Source organism: Trachurus japonicus, chromosome 17 (assembly GCF_045865225.1).
Source record: "Trachurus japonicus isolate A0001 chromosome 17, Traja_1.0".
Lineage (NCBI taxonomy): Eukaryota > Metazoa > Chordata > Actinopteri > Carangiformes > Carangidae > Trachurus > Trachurus japonicus.
Window position 1 is genome coordinate 17,243,030 of NC_140923.1, and position 24,822 is coordinate 17,267,851.

Sequence of the window (24,822 nt, forward strand, 5' to 3'; positions counted from 1 at the left end):
CATCATCCAGTGTGAAGGCTGAACTGAAAGGAGATGGTCTGGTCTACAAGATTGCTGCTTTTTTTTTGTTGAGTTGGTGGTAGCCTATTCGCATTTTGAAAAGTGACTTCAGTGATTCATTGCCAGCGTGCAATGACTCTTGGGATTCGTTTGTCTGTGAAGGATCCATAGTAGCGCGGAAAAAACAAAGGACATATTTCTTGTTTGCAAAACAACTTGTCTTCCACGACTGGGACGACTGGGAGTATTTCAGAATAAACCATTTTACGATATGTCTCTTCTTTCCTTCCGCACATGGTGACACTCTCTAAAGCCAGACACTTACTACATGTACAGTATATATAAAAGAACAATTATAAGGCTACGAAAACCAAACAAATTAGCGATTATTAGGGCTGGGACGATATGCTTTTCTCCCGATTCGATTCTTCTACGATTTTTTGGATGGCGATTCGATTTAAATTGCGATTCTACGATATTGCCAATTCTCTCGATTTTTAGTCTGCATTTTTAACATTTATCTGCACACAAATACTGTAGGAGCCTATAAATTAACATACTCCATTATAAAGTGAACTTAAACCCTTTTCAAAACCTGTACTCTCTGTATGTAAAAAAGGCTAACATATGCACATTGCACAATATTAAAAAAAATGTAAAAAAACAAAAACAAATGTAAAAAAAAAAACATTTTTTCAAAAAAAAAAAAATCGTCAAAAAAGATATCGCGATATATATGTGAATCGATTTTTTTCTCCCACCCCTAGCGATTATACACTTATACAAATATATTCATGGGTAGTATATTCAGATTTTGCGAATAAACCATGCCAAATATCACACACTGGACCTTTAAACCGGTAACACACACAAATCCAAAAGCCTGGCTGAGGAACTGAAGGTTCATCTCCAGAGAGAAGAGTAAACAAACTGACTGTCAGGAGGAGAGGGTCTGTGAGTTCTCTGCCAGGCCGGAGACAGAGACCCATCAGATCAAGTTGAACTCCAGAGGAAACTCAGTGAGGAGCTGCAGCAACAAGAAGACGCCCATCAGCTAGAAACTTAAAAAGCAGAGAAACAGTCTCTCGCTGCAGAGGTGAGAGAGGATGAGGAGCTGATCCAGGAGCTGAGGACTGAGCAAAATGCCCTCAGGAAACTGGAATCGGGAATTTGACGGTCTAGAAGAAATGACCTCAACCAGCCTTGAGCTGCTCAAGATCAAGATGGAGGGAGAAATCTGTGAGGCCCTGAAGAGAGAAACTTCTAGGACAAAGGCTGGACAGAGACTAAGGAGACTAGAATGAGTCTCTGTCAAAACAGGTAGAGTGTCTCACCATCGAGCGCCGGAAGGAGCAGACCTGGACACCGGAGGTGAGTGAGCAGTTGAGAAGGTGAGAGTCTGAAGGTCTGTCTTACTGTAGCGGCTGCAGCTTCTAAATCTCTGACTTACATTTCAGTGCAGTGGTTCGACAAAAACTACTAAAGTCCATAAGAAACCATGGACGAGGGAGCTGTAGCATAACTCAGAGACTTTGTTTAAATCAAAGACCATTACTAGGCAGCACTGAGATGAAAATGTAATTCATAGGCAGAGCAGAGAGCCATGTGTGCTCAGGTATAAAAACCACTCATGTGAAGGTATTCCTGAAGAGCATTTTGTTGTTTTTTTTGTGATCTGGGTGTTGTTGAGGATGAATTTTATTTGGTTTAACATCAGGAATCAACTGGCACAGAGGCATAATAATCATTAGTTGCAACCTTATAAAATAATTAAAGATCATCTCAACCTCGACTTACCACAACGGTGAAATGATGCATAATACATCAGTAATAAAGATCCAGTGGTATAATAAATAATTGCGTTATCACTCAGAGGGGCCATCTTTGTGCTCTGAGTGCCTCTTATTTCAATTTAAGTGCATTTTCCTGATTATACACTTTAACTTGAGTAACATCGGCAATGCAGGACTTGTACTTGTAAATTGATAGAGTGGTATTTCTTCTTCCGCCACTCCTGTAATGAGCAAACACTTTTCTGCCAAGGTTGAAACATTTTTGGTTATTTCACATACAGTAGATTTCTGTGTAAGTGTTTATTTGTGAGTGAGTTTGACATTTTTGGGGGTCGCCAGGTAACCGTCTATTGACCAAATATCTAACGTGTCTTAACCTGTTAAGGTTCATTATGTATTATACATATTTATGTCGATCTTTTAACTCCATCAAGCTGAATGTCTTTCCTCCATGGTCTTGTGGTCCATTTCTCTTCTTGAAATAGTGCAACCTTGTACCAAATCTAATAATTTTATATATGAATTGCCTGTCTTTTGTTTATCCTTAAAACTGACACTATAGATCGATGTAAATCACTGAATAGTGTCGTCTTTGAAAGGTGTATGTCTCCCTGAAAGTCTAAATGAGCTATGGCAGAGCCATGCTACATTCCCAAGCAAGGAAGGGAGGATGGAAATGCATAAACATCCACAATATCATATCTAATAAAATGAGACTATGAAGTAATACACTGCATGATGACCACGAGCGGCTGTATTTTGTGGTTTGAAAGAGCTGTGTTGTGAAATGGACGTCAAGGTGACTCTTTCTGCTCAGAGCGCTGCTAGGTGTTGTGAGGTGCTAAGGTAATTGAGAGAGCACTTAATGTGATCTGACTCTCACTGCCAATGTTTTCACCATCTATCAAACAGGACTTCCAGTGCTTTTACATTTGGAACCACACAGCCAAAATACCAGCTTTCAGTCAGCAGAGACAGTTCAGGTCTTTTTTTTATTTTTTTTATTTCCTCTCTCTGTTCTTGCTGATTATTTTCCCCCTCTAATTTGGCAGCTTCCTAGAAGATAAAAGTGGAACGTCCAAATATAAAAGTTGGTAGGCTGACTCAGACCACATTAACCTTGGGAGCCGATCCTTTACAATGATCTGATTTTTACATCAGCAATTAACTACAATCAATACCGTGACCTTCCACTCACTCTAACCACGAGCTCCTACTTTTATCCACTTTTCCTCATTTTCTGGGGGCAGAAAAAATCTGATGAAACTATTTAAAGACTGCACTGATTCACTGCAAATACAAACTACAACCTTGCTAACCACCTGGTATTGTTTTTTTTGTTTTTTTGCCAGACAGCATTAGCTTATTGGGCACTATATCAGGGAGCTGCTGCGGCCCCTGAGGGTTTTCAGTAGGATAACTCTTTGTGGACTGACAGCTCTTGGATGGGTAGGTCACATCCATTGGCCATGTTTAGGTAATTAATCAATGCTTCCAGTGCTTTTAGATAATTAAGGGCAGGTGCAGTGTCATTATGCAAAAGACACAACTAAAACAAGATCCAACTACTCAGTTGCTGACCATCAGGACACAGTGAACTACGGAGCAAACTGGAGATACGACCAAATGTTCTCTATTACTCTAGATGCTGTTTGTTTCTTTGCTTTACAATTCACAATATATTCATCCCCTTTGGATGTTTTCATGCTGATTTTATCTACAGCTGTCCAAAGTTATACTGTGTTTCAGTTTCAAACACATAAAAAGTGAGTAATGTACACTTTTTCAACAGCTTTTACAGTTGCTGGGGTATATCTTTGCGCTCAAACTCTGTGCTCTATGTTTATAATGTGCTGATCGTTCTTATTTTTGATTACTTGAAAATTATACGTATCTGGCATAATGATATGAAATGACTTGTTTTGTCCGAACAACACACCAGACCGCAATATAATGAGCTGATTTTTATCAAAACAAAGAAAAAAAGCTCAAAATCCTCATAATTAGGATTCTGGAAGTTAATGTTTCATATTTTATGCTTGAAAAAACAATTTTAATCATTCATGATTATTCTTCTACTGATTGGCCAATGCATATTACTTCATAACTCTATGTTTTTCTTCTTGTGATGGACATCAAAGTGTTATTCAATGTCAGTGTCAGTGACAGCAGTGATATAAAAAAACAGCTGTGTAGCTCCTTCAAACTTCAGAAACAGCTGCTACCCGTCTGCAGCGCCCTCAGCATCATCTAGCTTCATCCAGCAGGTCCAGTGTCCACGCACAGAGTTAACAAGGGTCTCTCCACTTGCTGTATTCTAGACTTGTTAGTTATGCTTGGTATCGTGCTCTTGTTAGGACTAGAGAAGTATGACCAAATCAAAATTGGCAGCAGTGAACTGTGGTGCATTTTCACGCTAATTTAGGCAACAGACAAGGATTTCAAGGGATAATGAGATTTAGTCAAATTAGATACCACTCTGTCAATTGTCTGTCATAACAAAGACTGTAGGCCGTCTCCTACATTTTTTTTTTTGTTGAGCAGCCAGTTGCATGTTAAAATTCCACATATTTATATTTTACAAACCGAGCATAGAAAACTGTGAGGGTGATCTACAGTAGCAATTTCAAGCGGGCTAGCAGGCAGGTACAGAGCCAACTTGCTAAATGATCCATCAAATGGATAATTATTCCATAAAGTGTCAGCACTATGTGGCGTCATTTACTCAGCAGGATCACTGATACATCAAAGTCAGTTCAAACTGAAGAAGTTAAACTCAAACTGCTTTAATTGCTAAAGTTAATGTGTTTCTTAATGCCAAAACTTATTAAGCTCATAAAACATGTACCAAGAAGTCAGGTACCGTTACCTCTACTGCTCTGAAATCACACGCTGAGCCGAACATCGGCGCCTCACCTGAAGCCAAACTTGTCCATGGCGATGGCGAAGTGTCTTGGCTGGTCGTAGCAGTGGTAGAGGTTGCGGTCGTCCATGGGGATCAGGTCCACGTCGCTGAAGATGAAGCAGTCGTACTCTCCGTCTTTCAGAGCTTCTGTGTAGCCAACGTTCAACAGCTTGGCTCGGTTGAAAGTGTCCTCACCCAACTGCAAGACAAAACACCACAGAGATCATTATTTCACTGTTTAGAGACGGTAAACACACAGGAGGGGAGGCGGATGTTAGCTTCATCAGATAACAAACCCTATGACTTTTGTCTCCGCTCCGTACAGCTGCCCTCAGATTACCATAACGTGCCACTTTCCAAGCTAAAATGTAAAACACAGGAGTGAAATGGGGCAGTGAAAGAGAGCTAAGTGAGAAGAAGAAAAAGAATAGTGCCAAAATATTTAAAACGTGCTATTTTATTTATACTTCAACACTGTGAAATTCAGTCAAAGTGGGTTAGAGTGTTGTCAACTGCAATTACAAATCAGGACTTTCACATGTTTGCGAAAGGAAAGAACAGGCGGATGCTCAACTGCTGCAGGCACTGTTACCATAAACAAAGAGAAAATGAATCACAGCAAAACAAATGAGGTCACGCTCAAATTAAAGCTACTCTTTCTGTATTAATTCATTGTGAACCAATGTGTGGAAGAGAAGATCAGCTTACTGAAACAGTGAAAATAATTCTGCCTCTGAGACTCTCACCTCTGACACTTACAAGGAAAATGTGCTCTATTTGAATCTGTTGATTTCTGTTGAGGTCAGAGGACGCAAATGTTTTTATTTCAGTGGATGAATAGTTTGCTAGTAGTTGGCTACCTTGACTGGCTGGCTAGTACCAGAATATCCCCTTTTGGTCTTTATCTCTGTTGAAGTCCATGCTATATAAAAAATGTTAAATACAAACATGCTATGGCACAAATGTTGATATTTTGTTTATTTTGCATCTATCTGTACATGGGTTGGGTATTGAAAATGCAACAAACCTATGCAAGAAACTCATGTATATGTTATATGTGATGCACACATGATAGATTGTATCCATGTATGGTATTCATGCAACTGTGCTTGTTGGTTTTCTATGTCAGTTTTGATTGTATGCTTTCCTATTTCTATTTTTCACTATATTTTATTGAAAAAATGTTGGCTTCATGTGGGATCACTGGGCCCAGTCACACAAGTGATGTCTCAGTTAACATTAGATCCAGGCTAAATCTAAATGTTTAAACAGGTGTTGCCATCAGCCCTGCTGTGTAAAAAAACATGTGAATTTTCCTTTCAGCTGAAGTCACTAATTAACGGTGATAGTGATTGCCAAGTAAGAGTGTTTAAAACATCACTGAACATCAGTATTTAGTATTTACTGTCTGCACCACTGGTCTGTATTTATCTCTGCATGCAGGATGAACTTATGTGTGTGTGTTGACCTCAGGAGAGCTGACTGCAGCAGCGAAATGCATCTGTTTTTCAGGCTCTGCATGGCCCAGGTTCAACACTTTGGCTAAGATTAATACATTCTTGCCAAGTATCAGCGCAGCAGTGTGAGATAGTCGAGGTTAATGTATGACACATACACATTCAATAATATACAAGGCACTGTGTATCTCTTTTTGCAGAGCCCTTGTGTAACAGCTTGACTTTGTAGAAATCTAAGTCCTTGTCAAGCTCTAGGGAGGTCAGCAAGTGAGAAGTGAAGCTACAGTGAAACCTGACACTCGCTGGCAGATGCTTTTCTATAGTGTTTTGACAGTTCAGAACATCTTCTGGATTTTTTCTACTTTTCTTGACAAGTACACTGAACCAAAATAGAGTGAGTGATATGCTGACCATGGTGGAGGTGAAAAATCAAAGCCTTTGTACCGTCAGTCCCTGGTACATGCATTAACAGATCGAATAATCAGGGCGATTTCCCCTCGGGGGAATGTTTTTATTCACTTATGGTACACCAAATCAATTTATTGTATTGCACAAATGGCCTGACGTCACTTTGCAAGTACAAGCATGTTTTTCATCATGCATTGCTGCATCAGCCACAGCAACAACTGAAGCCCTGGTTGGGTCAATCTGCTAGGATTTCCTCTGCCCGCTCTGTGAAAAAGCTGGGGAGGACGGAAAACCATTAAAAATTTAATTTAGTGACCACAAGAGCCAGGAGACACTGGTAACTTCAGATTAGAGCTAAAACAGTAAATTGATTATAGCAGGAAATTTAGGATCTATGATGACATTTGAACAACATGTGATTTCACTGAAAGAGGAAATACCAAGTCAGCAGGGTTGTAAATTAGGATAATATACAGTATATAGCAAAAATAGCTCCTCATTAAACAGTGGTTGATGTTTTTTGTTTTTTTGCAGTAGACAAACATGAATGGAGGTTTTAAATCAGAACGTAAAAGATGACTTAATTGATTTTTATCTTCTTTTTTTTTTATTGACTTATAACTTTCATGCGTCTTGGTGTGTGTGTGTGTGTGTGTGTGTGTGTGTGTGTGTGTACATTACACAAAAAGAAAAACTTACAGTTCCTGGAGTACAGTAATAGTATCACTGTGTTAGCTGCAGAGAAATCCACTGTATTTACTCTGGATAATGAGCTTTCTGAGTTATCATGACTATAATACTTTCATGCAAATCTGACTTTTGTGGCACTGTGAGGTCCTTATGCAAAGTCTGTGAGATGTGAGGGACCCCATACGACACAATTACACGTTTATGTTAATGAGATTGGATCCCAGAGAGAAGCTCCATTTCTTAAATTATATATATATATATAAAAAAAAGATAAACTCTCCCCAGTTGGATGAATACTTCAGTATCTCCAGTATGTAGCTGAACAATGAACCAGTGTAACAAATTTGCCGCAGTCACGTATTTCTAGGCCATTAGGGAAAACCACCCACTCTTGACAAAACAGAGAATCTCCAAGATGATTAATGCTCCTGCTGCTTGTCCTTACTTCTGTTCAGGATATTGTTCCTTTTATTTATTTATTTGTTTATTCTGAATTACACTTGCTGGTATACTGGTGCATTATCTGTTCGGACCGACTGTGAATCAAGTACAATATGTAATCCCCCTGGTAAACCCACTAATACCTGAGATTTGAGAGCATAATCCCCTGTGCAGGTAACAAAAAAAAAAAAAAAATCTATTGTCACAAATCCACTGGGTATCCAAACATCAGCTAAAGTGGTCTTCTGCGTGTTAAACAACAGCAGGTTCAGTAGGTTGGAACAACATCATGTGAGGTTGGAAGGGCTTCAAAAACACGACGAAAACGATCACTTGTCCTGAGGTTTAACGTGGTTTGTAGCGGATTTCTGCCTTAGTTTCTCATTTACTGTCCCGCTACCGAGTAAAACCGTGTCTTTATAAGCAGATAACTAAGTTTCAAAGTTTTATTAAAGAAAAATGAAACGTTGCAGGATCCATTTGTTATGTTTTGACTCCATGCTGTCAAAAGTCTGCCGTGCTCCTCATACTAATTAACTCCAACTGAGAGCTACCAGCCATGATGTTGACAATGGAAGTAAAGGAGCACTTCAAAAAAAGAAAAAAAAAGTGAAACATTTCAACAACTAAAACTGTTAACATGAGCAAAAAGTATTTTCAAAACACGCTGAAGGTCAACACTTAAGAAAACCACCTGCTGTATTTATAAACAGGAGGGGAGAATAATATTTAAAACATTTCAACCTACAGTCGCCCAGCACCTGCGTCATGTGGCAGCAGTGCAATGCATCAAATCAGAATGGGGGGAAAAACATGTAATCTCAGTCAGACTCTGCTTTGGCATGATTGTTGGTGCCAGACAAGCTGGTTTGAGCCTTTTCTGAAACTGGTGATCTTCTGGGATTTTCACACAACAACGACAACAACACAATGTTTTAGAGTTTACTCAGTGTGCTGTAAAAAGCAAGCAAACAACCAAACAACAACAATCCCTTGTTGGGAGGCCAGAGGACAAGAGCCAGACTGGTTGGAGCTGACAGAAAAGAACTACAATAACTGCGATAACCACTCTTTACAAGTGTGGTGAACAGCAAACTATCTCAGAAAGAACAACATGTCGAACCTTCAGGCGAGCAGGCTACAACAGCAGAAAACTGCCGCTGTCAGCCAAACACAGAAATCTGTGGCTGCGGTGGGAGAAGAGAGCGCAGCCTGGTCTGATGAGTCCGGATTTCTGCAGAGACGTGCAGATGGTGGGGTCACAACTTGGCACCGACATGATGAATCCATGGACTCAAACTTCTCAAACATGTGTGCAGTCCAGGCTGCCGCTGCTGCGCTGACCATGTGCGTCCCTTTAATGACGAATGTGGGCCCACATGTCGTATCAGCTCGGACATATAACCCATAAATTACTGAGAATTATGAAAACTGTGCAGCTTTTATTGCCTTTTTGGCGCTGGTCAGCTCAGACCATCGTTGCAACTCGAGTTAGTCAGTGAAATCCACACAGGGAGGCTGATAGAAGAGAGAAAGAAAGAGTTGAGATTGGTTATTAAGATAAGACTGCAGGTAAAAATAAAGAAGAAAAATGTAAAGTCATATTTATAGCTGTTTATTTACTTATATTATAGAGAAGGTAGGCTATTGCATGATATTGCATAGGTGTAGCTAATAAAGAAAACCAGCAGTGGGTTGCACCAGCTGTGCGTAAGTTCAAACGTAGCCTAGTTTGAACGTAAGTTCTATCTTAGGATGGAGTTTACGCACTACTAACATTTTAAGTGTTGCACCAGCTGAGATAGTTACAACGTAGTCATAAGTTATAACTTAAATCCTACACTTAGTTCTTGGCAGGTGTAAAGTCATCCGTAGTGGTTGTCATGGCGCAACGTTTGGAGAGGTGGGATGATTTGGAGGAGGGGGAGAGAGATCAACTTCTTCTCCCAGCTGTTTTACATCGGCCGCGTGTTCTTCGTGACAGAATACACCCTTTAGATATTTATGATGATGTGGATTTATATTCACGGTTTCGTTTCCCACGAGCGGAGATTCAGCGGATCACTGATCTACTCGCCGCGGAACTGGAGCATCAGACGGAGAGAAACGGAGCACTCAGTCCCTCACTGCAAGTTTGTCTGGCACTTCGCTACTTTGCCACCGGGTCTTTTCAAAACTTGGTTGGGGACTCGATCCGTGTGCACAAATCTACCGTGTGTAGAACAATAAGAGCTGTCGCGGTAGCACTGTGCCAGCGCTTTAACCAATATGTGAAGTTCCCAACGGCTGAAGAACAAAATGCGACCCGTCAGAAGTTCTATCAGATCGCAGCTTTTCCAGACATCCTTGGCTGCGTGGATGGAACACACATCAGACTGAAGAGGCCACAGAAGAATGAAAACGACTTTGTAAACCGAAAGGGGTTTCCTTCGATCAACGCCATGGTTGTGTGTGATGCTGATTTGAAGATAACCAACGCTGTCATCAAATGGCCAGGGGCAAAGCATGACAGCTTCATCCTCAGGCAGTCCAGCCTCTGGAGAGACTTCGAGGCAGGAAGATACCCCGGGAGGTTGCTAGGCGACTCGGGGTACCCCCTGCGGAAATGGCTGATGACACCGTATTTAAACCCCACAAGTGCCAGTGAGCAGCGCTACAATTCAGCTCATATCCGAACAAGAAATGTGGTGGAGCGATGTATTGGTGTCCTCAAAAATCGATGGGCCTGTTTGCAGAGAGGTTTGCATTATATTGAATTAATGTACCTAATTCGTTCTTTATTTGTAGACTAATAGCCTAATGGAACATCATATTAATAATTTATAAGATTATTGTTCAGGTAGCCAAACATCATAAATGATCAAGATTGCATATTCTATAGGGACTGACTTATTCCACTTTGTCGTGCCTTTGGTCACAGGCATTTTAATGGAACCTGACAGAGCTGCTGCAGTAACGGGTGCCTGCGTTGTCCTTCACAACCTTGCGATGATGTGGAAAGTGCCACTAGTGGAGGAGGAAGTTATGAATGAAGATGATGGCGACCTACAAGTTCATTTTCACGAAGACCATCTACAAAATGAAGCTGCAACTGTTCGTGCCTATATTGCAGCATCCTACTTTGGCTGACAAATCAGAAAAGAAGAAAAGGAACATGATCATAACAGTATTGCTTTTATTATAGGCTACAGATTAATACACACACAAAAAAAATTCTAATTGATATATCATACACATACAAAATGATCTAATTTCCATTTTCAAATAATACATAGCCTATTGAATCAAACAATTAGCCTACTTATTTTCTATATTGAATCAAACAATTACTTATTTTCTATATTTAATCAAACAATTACTTATTTTCTATATTGAATCAAACAATTACTTCTAATTCTATCTAATAATATTTTTTCAAATAATAGGCCTACATATTGAATCAAACAATTACTTATTTTCTAACTCTATCTAATAATAATTTTCTAATTCTTGTTCAATTACAAAACAAGAAAGAAATACAAATGCTGTATAATAATAAATAATCAAAATCGAATGTAATCATTAGTGTGTGTCTGATGGTATCCTAAGGTGTAAGTGCAGTTGTAAGTGTGACGGTGTATCCCTGTGCTTTCAGATCCTCTTCCAGTTTGAAAATTTCTAAATTCAATTTTACTTTTTCAAGTTCAATTTTTTCTTTTTCTGCTTTGATTTTTTGTGTCTCATGATTTAGTTTTTCAATCTCCGCATTAAATAATTGGCATCTGAGTTTATGTAAGTCCTCAGACATGATTGGAGCAGGAGGCATGTGTTCTTTAGGACGCTTGGCTGGTGGTGGCACAGGCGGGCTGCAAGCTTCTTCCTGGATGCGGGGTTTAGGCCTACTCTTTCCTGCACGACAGGAGGGCTCAGGGTGTTGGTGAGATGCTGGTGATGGCACAGGTTCTTCAGCTGGTGAAATGAAGGTTGGTGAGGCTGCTTTAGGTGGAGAAGCTGGTGTAGGTGGTGACGGGGTTGCTCTTGCAGCTGGAGGTTCTTGGGGACTTTCACTTTCAATCCCATCTGAAAGTCCAACAACAGAGGGAGAGTCCTCTCCGATGATATCCAGCACCAGCGTCGAGTATGGCCCCATGTCAGGCTTAGGTCCTCCTCCTGTGGGGACATGACGAGGAAAGTCCTCCACAGCTTGCATTTTCAGGTCGCTCCACTTCTTCCGTACCTCCTTAACGTCCCTGTGCTCGACTCCTTTCGCATTTATGGCATTTGTGATGTCATCCCAGATTTCTTGTTTTTTTTTATTTGTAACAAAGTTGTTGAATTTCGATTCCAAGATTGCTTGATGTTGTTTATATTTAGTAATTAATATGATTATCTCTTCATGTGTGAAATTTCTTTTTCTTGCTCTGCGGTCAGTCATTGTCAAACCCCTGCAAGAGGACACAAAGTAGCGTTAATCAATCAGTCAAAATGTAGTTATAACTCAAATTTACAAATAACCAATTTGCCTCAGAGAACTTTACAAGCAGTAGCTACTACACATATCTGCCGTTAGAGTGGTGAACCGGGTGAGGAAAAACTCACGGGGAGATGCAGATATCACAAAGGCTACAAGTTAACACTCGCACCGCCGCCCGGTGGACGCTACATATGTAACCGTCTTGAGTCGTTAATAAAGCATTACTTTGTGCTTTATAGGTATAGTCTTTTAACACTACACTAAAATGTAGGTTTCCTCTCAGGTGTGTGTGTGTGTGTGTGTGTGTGTGTGTGTGTGTGTGGGGGGGGGGGGGGGGGGTTGCGACACAGCAGCGCGATCCGGTAGGAGCTGTCCATGGTTACAAACAAAGAAAACTGACTGGTCAAAGTTATCATGACGTGAACCCTACGTCACGGTAAAACATCAAATAATAGCAAATAATAATCATAATAATAGTAATAAAGAGATCGTTGATTCGGCGGAAATCCGGCTTTACGGGGACGGGACCCTTATGCGGGGCTTTAGCCTACATGATCAGGGAGTCTGTCTGTTCCCTGTGCTTTTTTTTTTTTTTTTAACATTTGTCCACTAGTTTGCTCCTAAATAGCCTCATATTTAATTTAGGATCCAATTTAGAAGGAAGAAATTTCGATTTTATTTTTCCTCGTAGCCTAGTCATTAAGGCAAGCCCGTGCTAACGGATATTACCGGTCAGTTAACGGACAGCTGTGCTCCGTTATGGAACCGGATCGTCCGTTGACTTGACAACGGACGGATACACAGCGGCTCTAAACGTTTGCCTAACTGTTTGTATTTGTCCCTCTATCTTTGTTAAAAATATTTTAATGTTTTCACAGCTCAACAAGTGACTATTTAACGATTTATTAATTCACAAGGGATGTTGGATCTGACAAAAATTAAGCTGTCAGAGCGGTAGGCTGCTGTGTGTCAATCATGCTTGTTAGTTACATTGTTTCAACTAACGTGATGGCCTAGTACATAAAAAATAAACAAAACAAAACAAAAAAAACTACCGTGATTTATTGTGAATGCCTCAAGCCAACCTTACCTTGTAGTCGACAGTTTCGCCACTCGATGTCGCTGTGTTTTTCTCCAGTCGTTGACCGGTTGAGGGAGGATTTCACATGAGACGTTAAACACTGCACGAGGAATGATACTTTTCTCTCATTGGCTACTTTATGTGATTACGTCACCATCTGCGACAACGTCTTGCTTAGTTTAGACGTTGTTAAGATGAAACGTAAGTCTCTGTGGTGCAACTAAACAAAGATACATCTTAAGTATCACCTTAACTAGTTTCAACGTATCATTTAGTGTGGACTTTACACTCTAACTTAAGGTAGAACTTACACAGAGCTGGTGCAACAGGCGCAGCCTGGTCTGATGAGTCCGGATTTCTGCAGAGACGTGCAGATGGTGGGGTCACAACTTGGCACCGACATGATGAATCCATGGACTCAAACTTCTCAAACATGTGTGCAGTCCAGGCTGCCGCTGCTGCGCTGACCATGTGCGTCCCTTTAATGACGAATGTGGGCCCACATGTCGTATCAGCTCGGACATATAACCCATAAATTACTGAGAATTATGAAAACTGTGCAGCTTTTATTGCCTTTTTGGCGCTGGTCAGCTCAGACCATCATTGCAACTCGAGTTAGTCAGTGAAATCCACACAGGGAGGCTGATAGAAGAGAGAAAGAAAGAGTTGAGATTGGTTATTATTAAGATAAGACTGCAGGTAAAAATAAAGAAGAAAAATGTAAAGTCATATTTATAGCTGTTTATTTACTTATATTATAGAGAAGGTAGGCTATTGCACGATATTGCATAGGTGTAGCTAATAAAGAAAACCAGAAGTGCATATCTGCACTACGGCCTTTCTCATTATGGATATCACATGATATATTTCATTTATAAAGTGCTTCGTTTTTATTCCTTCCACTAAAACTACTTCAGTTTCTGCAAAATGTTTCTTCTTAAAGGTTTTTACAATCCATAAGCACACAGATTACAATAGTCTTGAAAATGTTTACATATGTCTGCACTTGACACACAATGAGAAGCAAAGAGTCAGAGAACGCAGCAGACAGAAAGAGAAGTGGTTCTCTACTGTTTTGCCAGATTGCAGCAGACAAGGTCGTACATCTTTACAGAAGTCAAGTTTTTTTTCTTTGTGAGTTCCTAACCTCATTAAGTATTATTGCGGTCATTGTTTTTTATTTTAATAAGACATCTCTGTGTGAGCCTCTCAGCGTCTCAGCTAATGGCCCTCTACATCTTTTCTAATCACTTCCTGCCATAAGCGAGTACGCATCACTTTCTGGATGTGAAGTTAAACTGACATCCACTATATTGAACGGGACATTTAAGCACTATGAATGTACAGAGGCACTGAGATTTATACAGTAGATACAGTGGTTTTCAGGATTGGAGGGTAGTCTTTATGTCTTGATTGAACTTTTACTGTAATTGTCGTCTCCAAATATTGATACATGTCCATTTTATGAGGTTTTGTTTAATGTTTTAATACATTTTTAACATGATTTTAACTTGCAGAGGACTGAAAAGAAGGAGACAATTCATCTCACTCTGAATATTGGCGCTGCGTCTTCCCCTGAAGCCCTGAACATGTGCTACTTTTTCCTCCTATTACTTCAGGCTGTTGTTTCGTGACCGAAGGCCGTCTCCATTTTCCCCCTCACCCAGAATGCACTGTAACAAACTGCTCAGCCACATTTCGCCTACAGTGGCCCACAGGGGACAGAATAAACTGTTCAAGTGTGCATATTTGACAAATCAACAAATTACATGTTGACAGGGTGGAATGCAGAAAGGGTACTTCAATTTAGCAGAGGGCAATTTTTTTGAGGGGGGGCTCCTCATTTCCAATTTCACAGGCATCTTTTGACTTTCAAGGACATTTCTGCTCCATTAATTTTTGATCAAGCTGCACATAATGCAGTTGTGCATATGCATATGAGAATGCAGCCTCAACCTTGTGTAAATGAGTTTACCAACAACTGTGACAGGTGTGTGTGCGTGTCGCAAATATGGTTTCCTTCAGTCAGCCAAGACCTCTGCCTCTTCAAGCTCGCACTAATCAAGAGAAAATCTCATCAAATGTGGGACACTATAATCCTGACTGACACTCAACTAGCACCAACACTGCCAAACTCACTTCAGCCGTCAGATGAAGGTGTTGCATGGGTTTTTTCTCTTTCTACAACTTCCCTGCATTTGTCACGTAACTAATTTAAAAACTGAACAGGTATCCATCACGGTGACAGATTTCACCCTCCAAGCTGCATCTCCCTGCAGGGATCCTCTCTAAACTAAATAAATTAAATCTAGGCCAGGACTGATTCAATCCAGACAACAGTCTACAAACTTCAGGCTTTCATTAGTTCATTGTGCAGTAACTGACATTTATAAATAATAATGCTGACATTTTCACAATAAATTACACTGGCATCAGCAGAGGCTTTTGTCCAAAGTGACAAAAGGTTGTCTATAGACAAATGCAAAACTTTCAATTTCTTCTTGCTCGGTTCTGGTCTCATTCATTTCCTGACTGAACCGTCTGGCGAATTAAAGGTCACAGCTACAACTTTTTTGTCAAAACAATTAATTTTTCAAAAATAATACATCCACAGAACATCTAGAGGTGTGCAGAATAAAAGTAATACGTTTACTGAATTTTTAAAAATAGTATATAAATAATTGTTTGATAAATTTTGACGGGTCCAAAATATATAAATATTTACATCTGGTTACATTGACAACATCAGCATGAAATGATCTCTACGCCAACAGCATTAGTATTTTGATGTCACGTCAGGTGGAGCTCAGGGGGAGACAGATCGTGATAGCTCTGTGGAGAAAATGTCATCCTGCTAATGCTAATGCTAACTAACGGTCAGCCGGTACTGTAACGTTTCCGGTGTAGGCGTGACGCTGCGGGTTTGTCAGGTTCGTCTGCAGGTGAGTTAGTGTGAAATGATTCAGATGTGTTTCCAGTCCACTATCAAGCTGTGCTGCTCGTTAAATACGGTTAGCGTTAGCTTAGCTTTAGCTACTAGCCGCTCCCTAGGCGTGACTGGCAACCAGTACAATTGAAGGTTGGAGTGAGAGCGGGTGAGTGTGAGTGTGACACTTACTGGCTGGGAGGAATTAAACTTGTAGCTAACAACTTTAACTACAAAATGTAACCAGCTAGTGTAGCTCTGCTCAGCGAGTTTTCACCAAAAGCCGAATGCTGATTTACCCAAAAATGTTGTGGACCACAACATTGAAGGTGCTGACCATACAATCTAAACCAGGGGTTCTCATAGTCTCACTCTGGGACCCACATTTTCCCATGGTCATTAAGTCCCGACCCACTTTTATAGAATTCAAACCAATAATTTTTTTTTAAAGCCTTTACTAATTTTGCTCTTTATTGAGCAAAGTGCATTTCAGAGCACATGAATGAAACTGAGGAGGACCATGACAACTGCACGTATAAGTGAATAAAAAAATATCAAACTGCACAAAATGGAGACCAACAAAATGATATATTTGACTTATAATGCATCTCTGCATTCAGAGCATATTCACAAAAGTGAATAAATATCAAATTGCACAAAATAAAGACCCACAAAACAAGGTATTTTCACTGCATTCAGGCCACATTAATAAGAAACTGATATCTTTGCATTCAGAGCAAATGGAGCAAATAATAAGAAACTGAGGAGGACCATTACAACTGCATGTGTTCACGTGTCTCGTGTGTCTTTCAAAATAAGTTATTTTTCAAAATAAAAGACATGTCCAACATCAGATGTGCATTAAATATTATTTACTTTTTTGACCAGCTGTCCGCGACCCATGCAGAACGGGTCCGAGACCCACTTTTGGGTCCCGACCCACCAGTTGAGAACCACTGATCTAAACAACAGAGGGGAACCAAGCTTCATCACTATGTGCAGTGGAGCCTTCTGATCTATTGTTGTGGCCCCTATGGAAACATGTAAACAAGATGATGTGTAGAAACTCAAGATTACATACAATCCTTTGTATCTGCACAGATGACGGATCCCGAATACATCACAGGCACAGTTGATAACTGGGGTAAAGTGCCGGCAGCGTCTGGGAAAAGCGACCTCTGACTAGAAAACCGCTGGGATAAATCACCGGCTGCCGGGGAAAATATGGGTGGGGTAATTGAATGGAAAACACTCATCATCTGCCATTGAAGTGTCCAGTCTCTCCACTGCAGCGGCTCAGTGACTGACAGCAGGAAACTGTGGTTGTAATGCTCCCTGTTGCGGCTGCTAGCAGCTCACACTCACCAGCTTGCAATGGTGTGTGTGTGTGTGTGATGGTGTGTGTGTGTGTGCCCACCACAGACAAAAATGTGTGTTTAGTCAATCCTAAGGGGAAAAACAGGCTGTAAATATACGAAAAATACGAAATAATACAAACAGTGATAAATATTCCAGCCCTGCCTCTTACAGTTTCTTTCTATAAAAGGCTTTGGTGATGAGTTTGAATCCATGTGGAGCTGGTTAAAGATTTCAATGAAAGTGATAATTAACAATCAGATTAAACTGGGAAAGATAAAGAAAAAAAGAAAATGGCATCAGTTCTTCTGAACTATTCACATAACAAGTATCTCAGGGCTTGAAAGCTAAATGTGCTCCTCAAACTTTTTTTTTTTTTTTTTTAAATGGCTTTGACTACCTCTGCAAAAACGTGTCTGCTCAGCATTTTTATGGTGAAGCAAAGATGTGTAAATAAATTCTGGTTACATTGTTGGGAAAAGCTGTTGCTCGTTTATGCTCAGGGGAAAAGACGCATAAATCTGAAGTATCACCTCCAAACAGTCTCACCGCTATTTCAAAAAGGAAGCTGGGGGCTCCCATTGGAGAGTTTATTACTAAATTAGACAGACACACTCGCTGTCACACAGACGACAGCTGCTCTTACGAAAAACCACGGTTGATGAGCGTGAAAGACAATGTGTCATTTTCTTATGGATTTTGCTACATAAAGAGCCATGTAATCACTTTTATCCAAGTGGATAAAAGCCACATGGGAACCTTTTACACTCAGCGTACCATTTTACATGCCCCCATTGACACTGCTTTGTTGCAAAGTCCTTTGAGGCGTCCTGCCGTCCTGCCTTTTTTTTTTTCTTTATTTCAAGAGGAGTTTGTGAAGTTGAAACTTCAAGGAGACTTCTCAAGTCATTAACAATGACTGAATGATTGATTGGAGCAGAGCCTCTGCGCATCACTGTGATCTTTCATTTGCATCCTTGATAACGACAAGTTATACAGTACTTTACGGTAAACTTAAAAGACAATCTTCTTCACCTGCCTTTAAAGCAAGCAAACACAAAAATGCACTTTTAAAGATCACTGCTCCGTTCTCCTATTTTTCTTCTACCCTTTTTAGTTTGTAGCTTGTTTTGTTTTTTTGATCAGTCATGAGCTGGACAGACACATTTTAGCATCAGGTGAAAAAGTAATTAAAGCAGAAGTAAGCGATCCGGTCGTTTTGGCTAACTTCCTGTCAGCCGATGGAGTTAGTAGTCCCCGCCCTCGTCCCTACGTCACCACATTCACGCGCATCCCTTGGCTGCACACACAGAGAGGACCGCCCCTTTATGCCGTTCTCTCTCCTCATTGGATAAAGGTTGTAGGATACAAGGAAAGTTTTCTCCTCGGCTTACAGCAGAGCAGAGTGACTGACAGACCCGTGTTTCAGACCAAACACTCCATATAAGTGATTGCTGTCGGAAGATATAACTGTGCGTTCACACCAAAAGCTTCCAAAGCGTCAAAAACGCTCGAGGGTGGGCGTCAGACAAGACAGCTCCCAAAACGGCAAATATTTTCAGCCGCTTTGGCCGCTCGTCACGTGACTGGCGTCAAAGTTCGTTCGCGCTGGTCATTGGGGAGCCGAAATACAAAAAAAAGAAAAAAAAAAGGCAGCCGACGGACATCTCTATTGTGACAGGCTGCCGCCGGTTGCCGCTTGACCGCGTCATAGCTCATTACCCTAAAGTTAACTATGGTTCAACTTCTCATCTGGTGACGCTTTGGAAGCTTTGGACGCTTTGGAAGCGCGGCGACGCCTGTTGACGCTTTGGACGCTCGGTGTCGCCGGGCGCTCATTGAAAATGAATTGACTTCCGGCGTTTTTGACGCTTTGGAAGCTTTTGGTGTGAACGCACAGTAACTATTTAAGACTTATATTAACACAAATATTCCGCTTACTTCTGCTTTAAGTTGAAATCATATCTAGACACACATGTGTATTTGAGAGTCTGTGGCTTCTGCTCTACCTACAAGGTAAAAACCTATAAATCTTCTTCCATCTCCGCTCCTATACCTACACTTCCTGCCCTCACTTACATTTATTTTCTCTCGGCTCCACTCAGGCCTCTTGCTCTTTCTATGTCCGGCAGTTTCTTCCCTGGCGTCTCTGCAGTAATCTGGTCAGTGTCAGTCTCTCTCCCTCTACATGCCCTCTGAAAACCAATTAACCCTATCAGCCATATCTGAGTATCACCAGATAAATCCATTGCCTCTCTGAGTGTGTGTGTGTGTGTAAGATGAAGTCCGGCATATAACTTTCCTCCCAGGTTTTGGTTGCCGTACAGGCACGCTTACATACCTGGCCTGTTGCCATGGAGACAGATTTAGGCCCAGCCGATGAGTAATTATCGCCAGACAGCGAGTCGGTGCGTGCATTTGAATGCAAACGTGTAGTTGTCCGTGTGCAAATTTTGAGCGTCCATGTGTGGTGTGGGTGACAGGATTTGTCAGCCGGCGGAGGCGGAGTTTCTCATCCTATCACTTGGCCAGTCAGTCAGCGCAGGGGAAGAGAGACCACAGGAGACACAGAGAGATTTCACCTTATCTCACTTAATGGAGATTGAGTTGAGTGCGTGCGCGTGGTTTGAGCACATGCGTTAGCGAAGAAAAATGAACTGACCTCCCCCTAAAAGCGCGATCGTCCAGTCAGAGCTTACAAATTACAACTAGGCACAGTGGGTAAATCAAACCATGGCCATCTCCACACACTGAAACAAACAGTGAGCATGAAGGTAAATATCAAAGAGACAGGAAGAAGGTTTTAGTTCAACACAAGACCAAAAATGTAACAAAGTGATTAACCCTCCTGTTGTCCTTCTGGGTCAAATTGATCCAATCTGTTCCTTTCTCCCTTCCTTCTTTCCACAATCTTTTTTTCCTTCCTTCCTTCCTTCCTTCCTTCCTTCCTTCCTTCCTTCCTTCCTTCCTTCCTTCCTTCCTTCCTTCCTTCCTTCCTTCCTTCCTTCCTTCCTTCCATCATTCTGCTTCCTTCCTTGACCTAATCTGTTCTTTCCCTCCATCTTTCTTTCCTTCCTTCCTTCATTTCCTTCATCCTTAATTCTTCCTTCCTTTTTGATCCAGTTGACCCAATCTGTTCCTTTCTTCCACCCTTCCTTTCTCCCTTCCTTCTTTCCACAATCCTTCCTTCCTTCCTTCCTTCCTTCCTTCCTTCCTTAATTCTTCCTTCCTTTTTGATCCAATTGACCTAATCTGTTCCTTCCCTCCATCTTTCCTTCCTTCATTTCCTTCATCCTTAATTCTTCCTTCCTTTTTGATCCAATTGACCCAATCTGTTCCCTCCCTCCATCTATGTTTCCTTCCTTTTCCCCTTCCTTCTTTCCACAATACTTTTCCCATCCATCCTTCCTTCCTTACTTCTTCCTTCCTTTTGTCCCAATTTGTTCCCTCCCTCATCCGTCTTTCCTTTGTTTTTCCGTTCCTTCTTTCCTCCCTTCTTTCTCTTCCTTCCTTCCTTCCTTCCTTCCTTCCTTCCTTCCTTCCTTCCTTCCTTCCTTCCTTCCTTCCTTCCTTCCTTCCTTCCTTCCTTCCTTCCCTGACCCAGGAGGACAAAATGAGGGTTAAACACTATAGTTACATGAGCTTCAAATGTTTGCATCTCTACCAAACTAGCTTACTGCCTACAGTGGTAACTGAGAAGCAATTACTTACACAGGAGTTTATCTCTAACCGGTTACATCTAGTAGAGTCTATAATCTTTCAGGTAATGAAAGACTCTTGTATCTAGGGAGGTTTTATACAAACTTACCAACCCAGACAGCTCCATTTTATTAGTCTCCCTGTACCTAAACACAAGCAAGGCTGCATGCACCAAATGCACAAAGCGGGCACTTGCTCTGAGGCCTCCGTATTGATGTTACTGGGTCTACACATTTGATTAATCTCAAATTTGTGCAGCTGAGCTTCAGTATGAACAGGCGTTTTGTCTTGTGGCTCCAATATGTGGTTATGTTTTTGTTCAAATGTTGTTGCTTATACAGATTTTAACACAACACTCACATTCAACACATTTGGCAAGGTCGTATTATTCCATCACAGCGGCAACCAACAATTATTTTCATTAGAAATACATCCAACAATAGCAGTATCAGTAAATGATCTATGGTGTGGTGTAAAAAAGAAAAAAGAAGAAGCAGGATAATACTGAATCTTTTTGTAAAAAAGCCCAAGGTGACGCATTGAAATTGCTGAGAAATAAGTTTACTTTTATAAAAGTCTGGAAAAATACGGCAGAAGAAGAATTTGTCATTTTGTACATGTCATGTACACTGGGATGCATTCAGAGCCCCTAGGAGGTTAATGTAGCAATGAAAAGGACTGACTTGCTACTGTATAATTTTTCTTTATTTTTGTATCTTGGCTTATCAGAAAACTTCTTGCCCGGGGCCTGTAGGCTTTGGTTTCTGGTCTTTCAGTTATTATGCATGTAGCAATCAGGCACATATTTAAGATTTAACATCGTCATTTTAACTGGAAAAGCAGATGAAGGAGAAGCCTGCCTCTGTCTAACCCCCACCCCCACCCCTCTGACATCTGACAGTGAATTTCCACTGCCATTATCATTACGAAGTGAACATGTGCCGTGTGAAAACCGAGCGCTTGACAGTCTGGTATTAAGAAAAACGCTCATGAGGTAGAAAAGGAGAAAGAAAAGAGAGCTACGTTTTTCATTAGAGCCCGCATGAACATTTGTGACTAAATGCGATCGGCCATGCATTTTTAATAAAAGATGATGATCCCTTCATTCCGCTGCCACCTGGGGAACAGGAGGCTCATCAAAGCTTGATTAGATACTGCAGTCAACCATGCGCACACAAACACATATAAACACAAACACACATCCAGCTATGTATATCTAATTCATAACCTTACAGTCTTCAATCATACTCACAGCAGCTTGTATCCTGCTTTATAAGAGCTTGGCACCGAGCACAAAGAGTGAGGAGGGAAGAGCGTGACAGAGTTGGCGTGGGGCCAGAATAACTAATTTGCTGTAATGACTTTCTGGCAGTCCGGACACAGAGGAGCTCCCACATAAAGTGAAAGGCCAGGCCACGACGGACAATTCAATTACTATTCTGCCTCGGCGTCGTCGCTCGTCGCAGATCGGGGCAGCATCAACACAACGACCGGTGATGATATGCTACTTTTCTGCACTGAAACAATGAAGCAAGTAATTTGTTGGGAGTAAATAAGCAGATGACAGCACTCAAATATAAACTGTACAGGAACTTTTATTGCATGAATCTGGACCGAGACGTCCGTATGGAAATAACAAGGGAAACCGTGTAAGTCTGCTGTATATTATGTGGAGGGTTCGGGACTGAATTAAATGTTAGAGGTGAAGATATCGTACTTTTATTTAATGTTATGTGCAAAGACAGAAGTGAAATCACAATTATTCTACCGCTTACATACAGTAAATGTAATGGTTTTACTTTTAATTAAAGGTTATAATGATTCACATTGTTCACTGAAAAGGCCAAACCTCCTCAAGAGGCCAAAGCTGAAAAAATGCTGGAAATTAAAATATCTGCATACAGTCTGAGTCACAGTGCAGATGTAATTTACACAGACTAAACCAACAGAAAAATTTTTAATATATTTTGAGTCTATTTTATTCCATCTATCTTAGGCCCAATGTAAAAATCATATTCTGCACAACCAAAATTATCTTATTCATGACTGTCTGACGGTTTCGCATTTACTTCATCAGCTTGTTCCAGCTTTCCGTTTAAGCTCTAGGATGTTTACAGTGAGAAAAAGATTTAAACCCAAGACCATGGTTTTTATATTTCTAAAGCTGCATAATCAAATAGAAACACTACACATACTCTTTTATATACATTTCACCACAGTCCAGACTCCAGCCTCAAGTATTTACCATCTTTGGGACCACGAATGAAATTAAAATAGTTTGTTATGACTGGCATTTTTACCATTATGCTTCCTGACTGATCTTTTCATTAAAGCAGCAGGTTAAGGTTGACTTAAGCTCCCCAGGTCTCACTATATTCAAAGACAGATTACAATGTCGCCTGTTTTTGCCTACATGGCAGGGTTTATTTCACCGCTGCTGCTGCTACAAAGTCCATTGACATGTGGATCACCACAGCTGGATATAACTGACGTATGAAACACAGATGTAGTGAGTAGTATACTGTGTGATGTCGAACCAGAGAGTGACAAACCAGAGTACAGTTAGCGGCGCTCCTGACATGACAGCACAAGTTAGAGAAAAGAAGAGAGAAAAGAGATGAATGACTGGTGCTGAACCAGATGTATCAACGTGGTGAGAAGAGGAAGAGGAAGAGGAAGAGGAAGAAGGTCAGAGAGAGAGAGAGACAGACAGATGGAACAAAAGACTGATGGACAGACACATAAAAGAAGATGGAGGAGGAAGAAGGTGATGATGTTAATAATGACAGAGTAGCTGCCAGAAATGAAATGACAGCAAAGGTTGGAGCTGCCCTGTAGGAGCTGGCCCACATGTGTCACTCAGAGAAAAAGCAGACGCATACAGAAAACACACACATAAACACACACTCACACACAGATATTATACTTAGGAGCTGCCACCTGACATGTGCAGACAGAGAGCCAGAGGAGAGCGGCTGGGAGGTTAAGGGCACAGAATCGAATTCACCTGACATTTTGACAAATATGGGGCCAGATGGTTGGTATGGCTTGTTGCTTTGACCCGACCCGCTCTCACAGACACATGAGGCTCTGGATGTGACAAAAACAACTGTGATGCTGGAAAAAAAAAAACTAAAAGCGGGGTGCTCTGCAGAGGGACAGGGATCTCTCTCTCCCCCTCTCTCCCTCTCTCGTGCTTCATCACATCTAACCTCTCCGGCATCAAGGGCACTCCATACACACAAACACCCAACACTCAGCTGGAAACTATATTCCTGCAAACCACCTTTGTAGCAGTGTTAGACATCAGGCTCCCAGCAGCGCTGACTCATTTCCAACAGCAACCCTACAGATAACCACCACACATGCATGCACCAGTGCACACACACAAAACAAGCAGCACAATGAAAATATACAAAATATGCACAAAGGGAATAAGACGTCGCCGCCCGCCACTCGCTTAATTACAAACAAGCCTAAATTATAAAAAGAGATGACAGCATTACAGCCACCGGGAACTAAGGAGCTAAATGGCAGAACGAATCAAAAGTTGTGAACTAGGGGCGAAGAAAAAAAAGGAATCTGCTGGAAAACACTGAGGTTACTGAGAGTA

General features: G+C 41.1%; 1 protein-coding gene across 1 annotated transcript in view; it reads right to left on the reverse strand.

Moving 5' to 3' along the window:
• b4galt2 (UDP-Gal:betaGlcNAc beta 1,4- galactosyltransferase, polypeptide 2) overlaps positions 1–24,822 on the reverse strand; it is a 184,092-nt gene that overhangs the window by 34,740 nt on the left and 124,530 nt on the right. Inside the window, exon 5 of the mRNA XM_085804201.1 lies at positions 4,710–4,897. Within this exon, the coding sequence (XP_085660327.1) occupies positions 4,710–4,897 (188 nt within the window). The remainder of the gene's footprint in view (positions 1–4,709; positions 4,898–24,822) is intronic.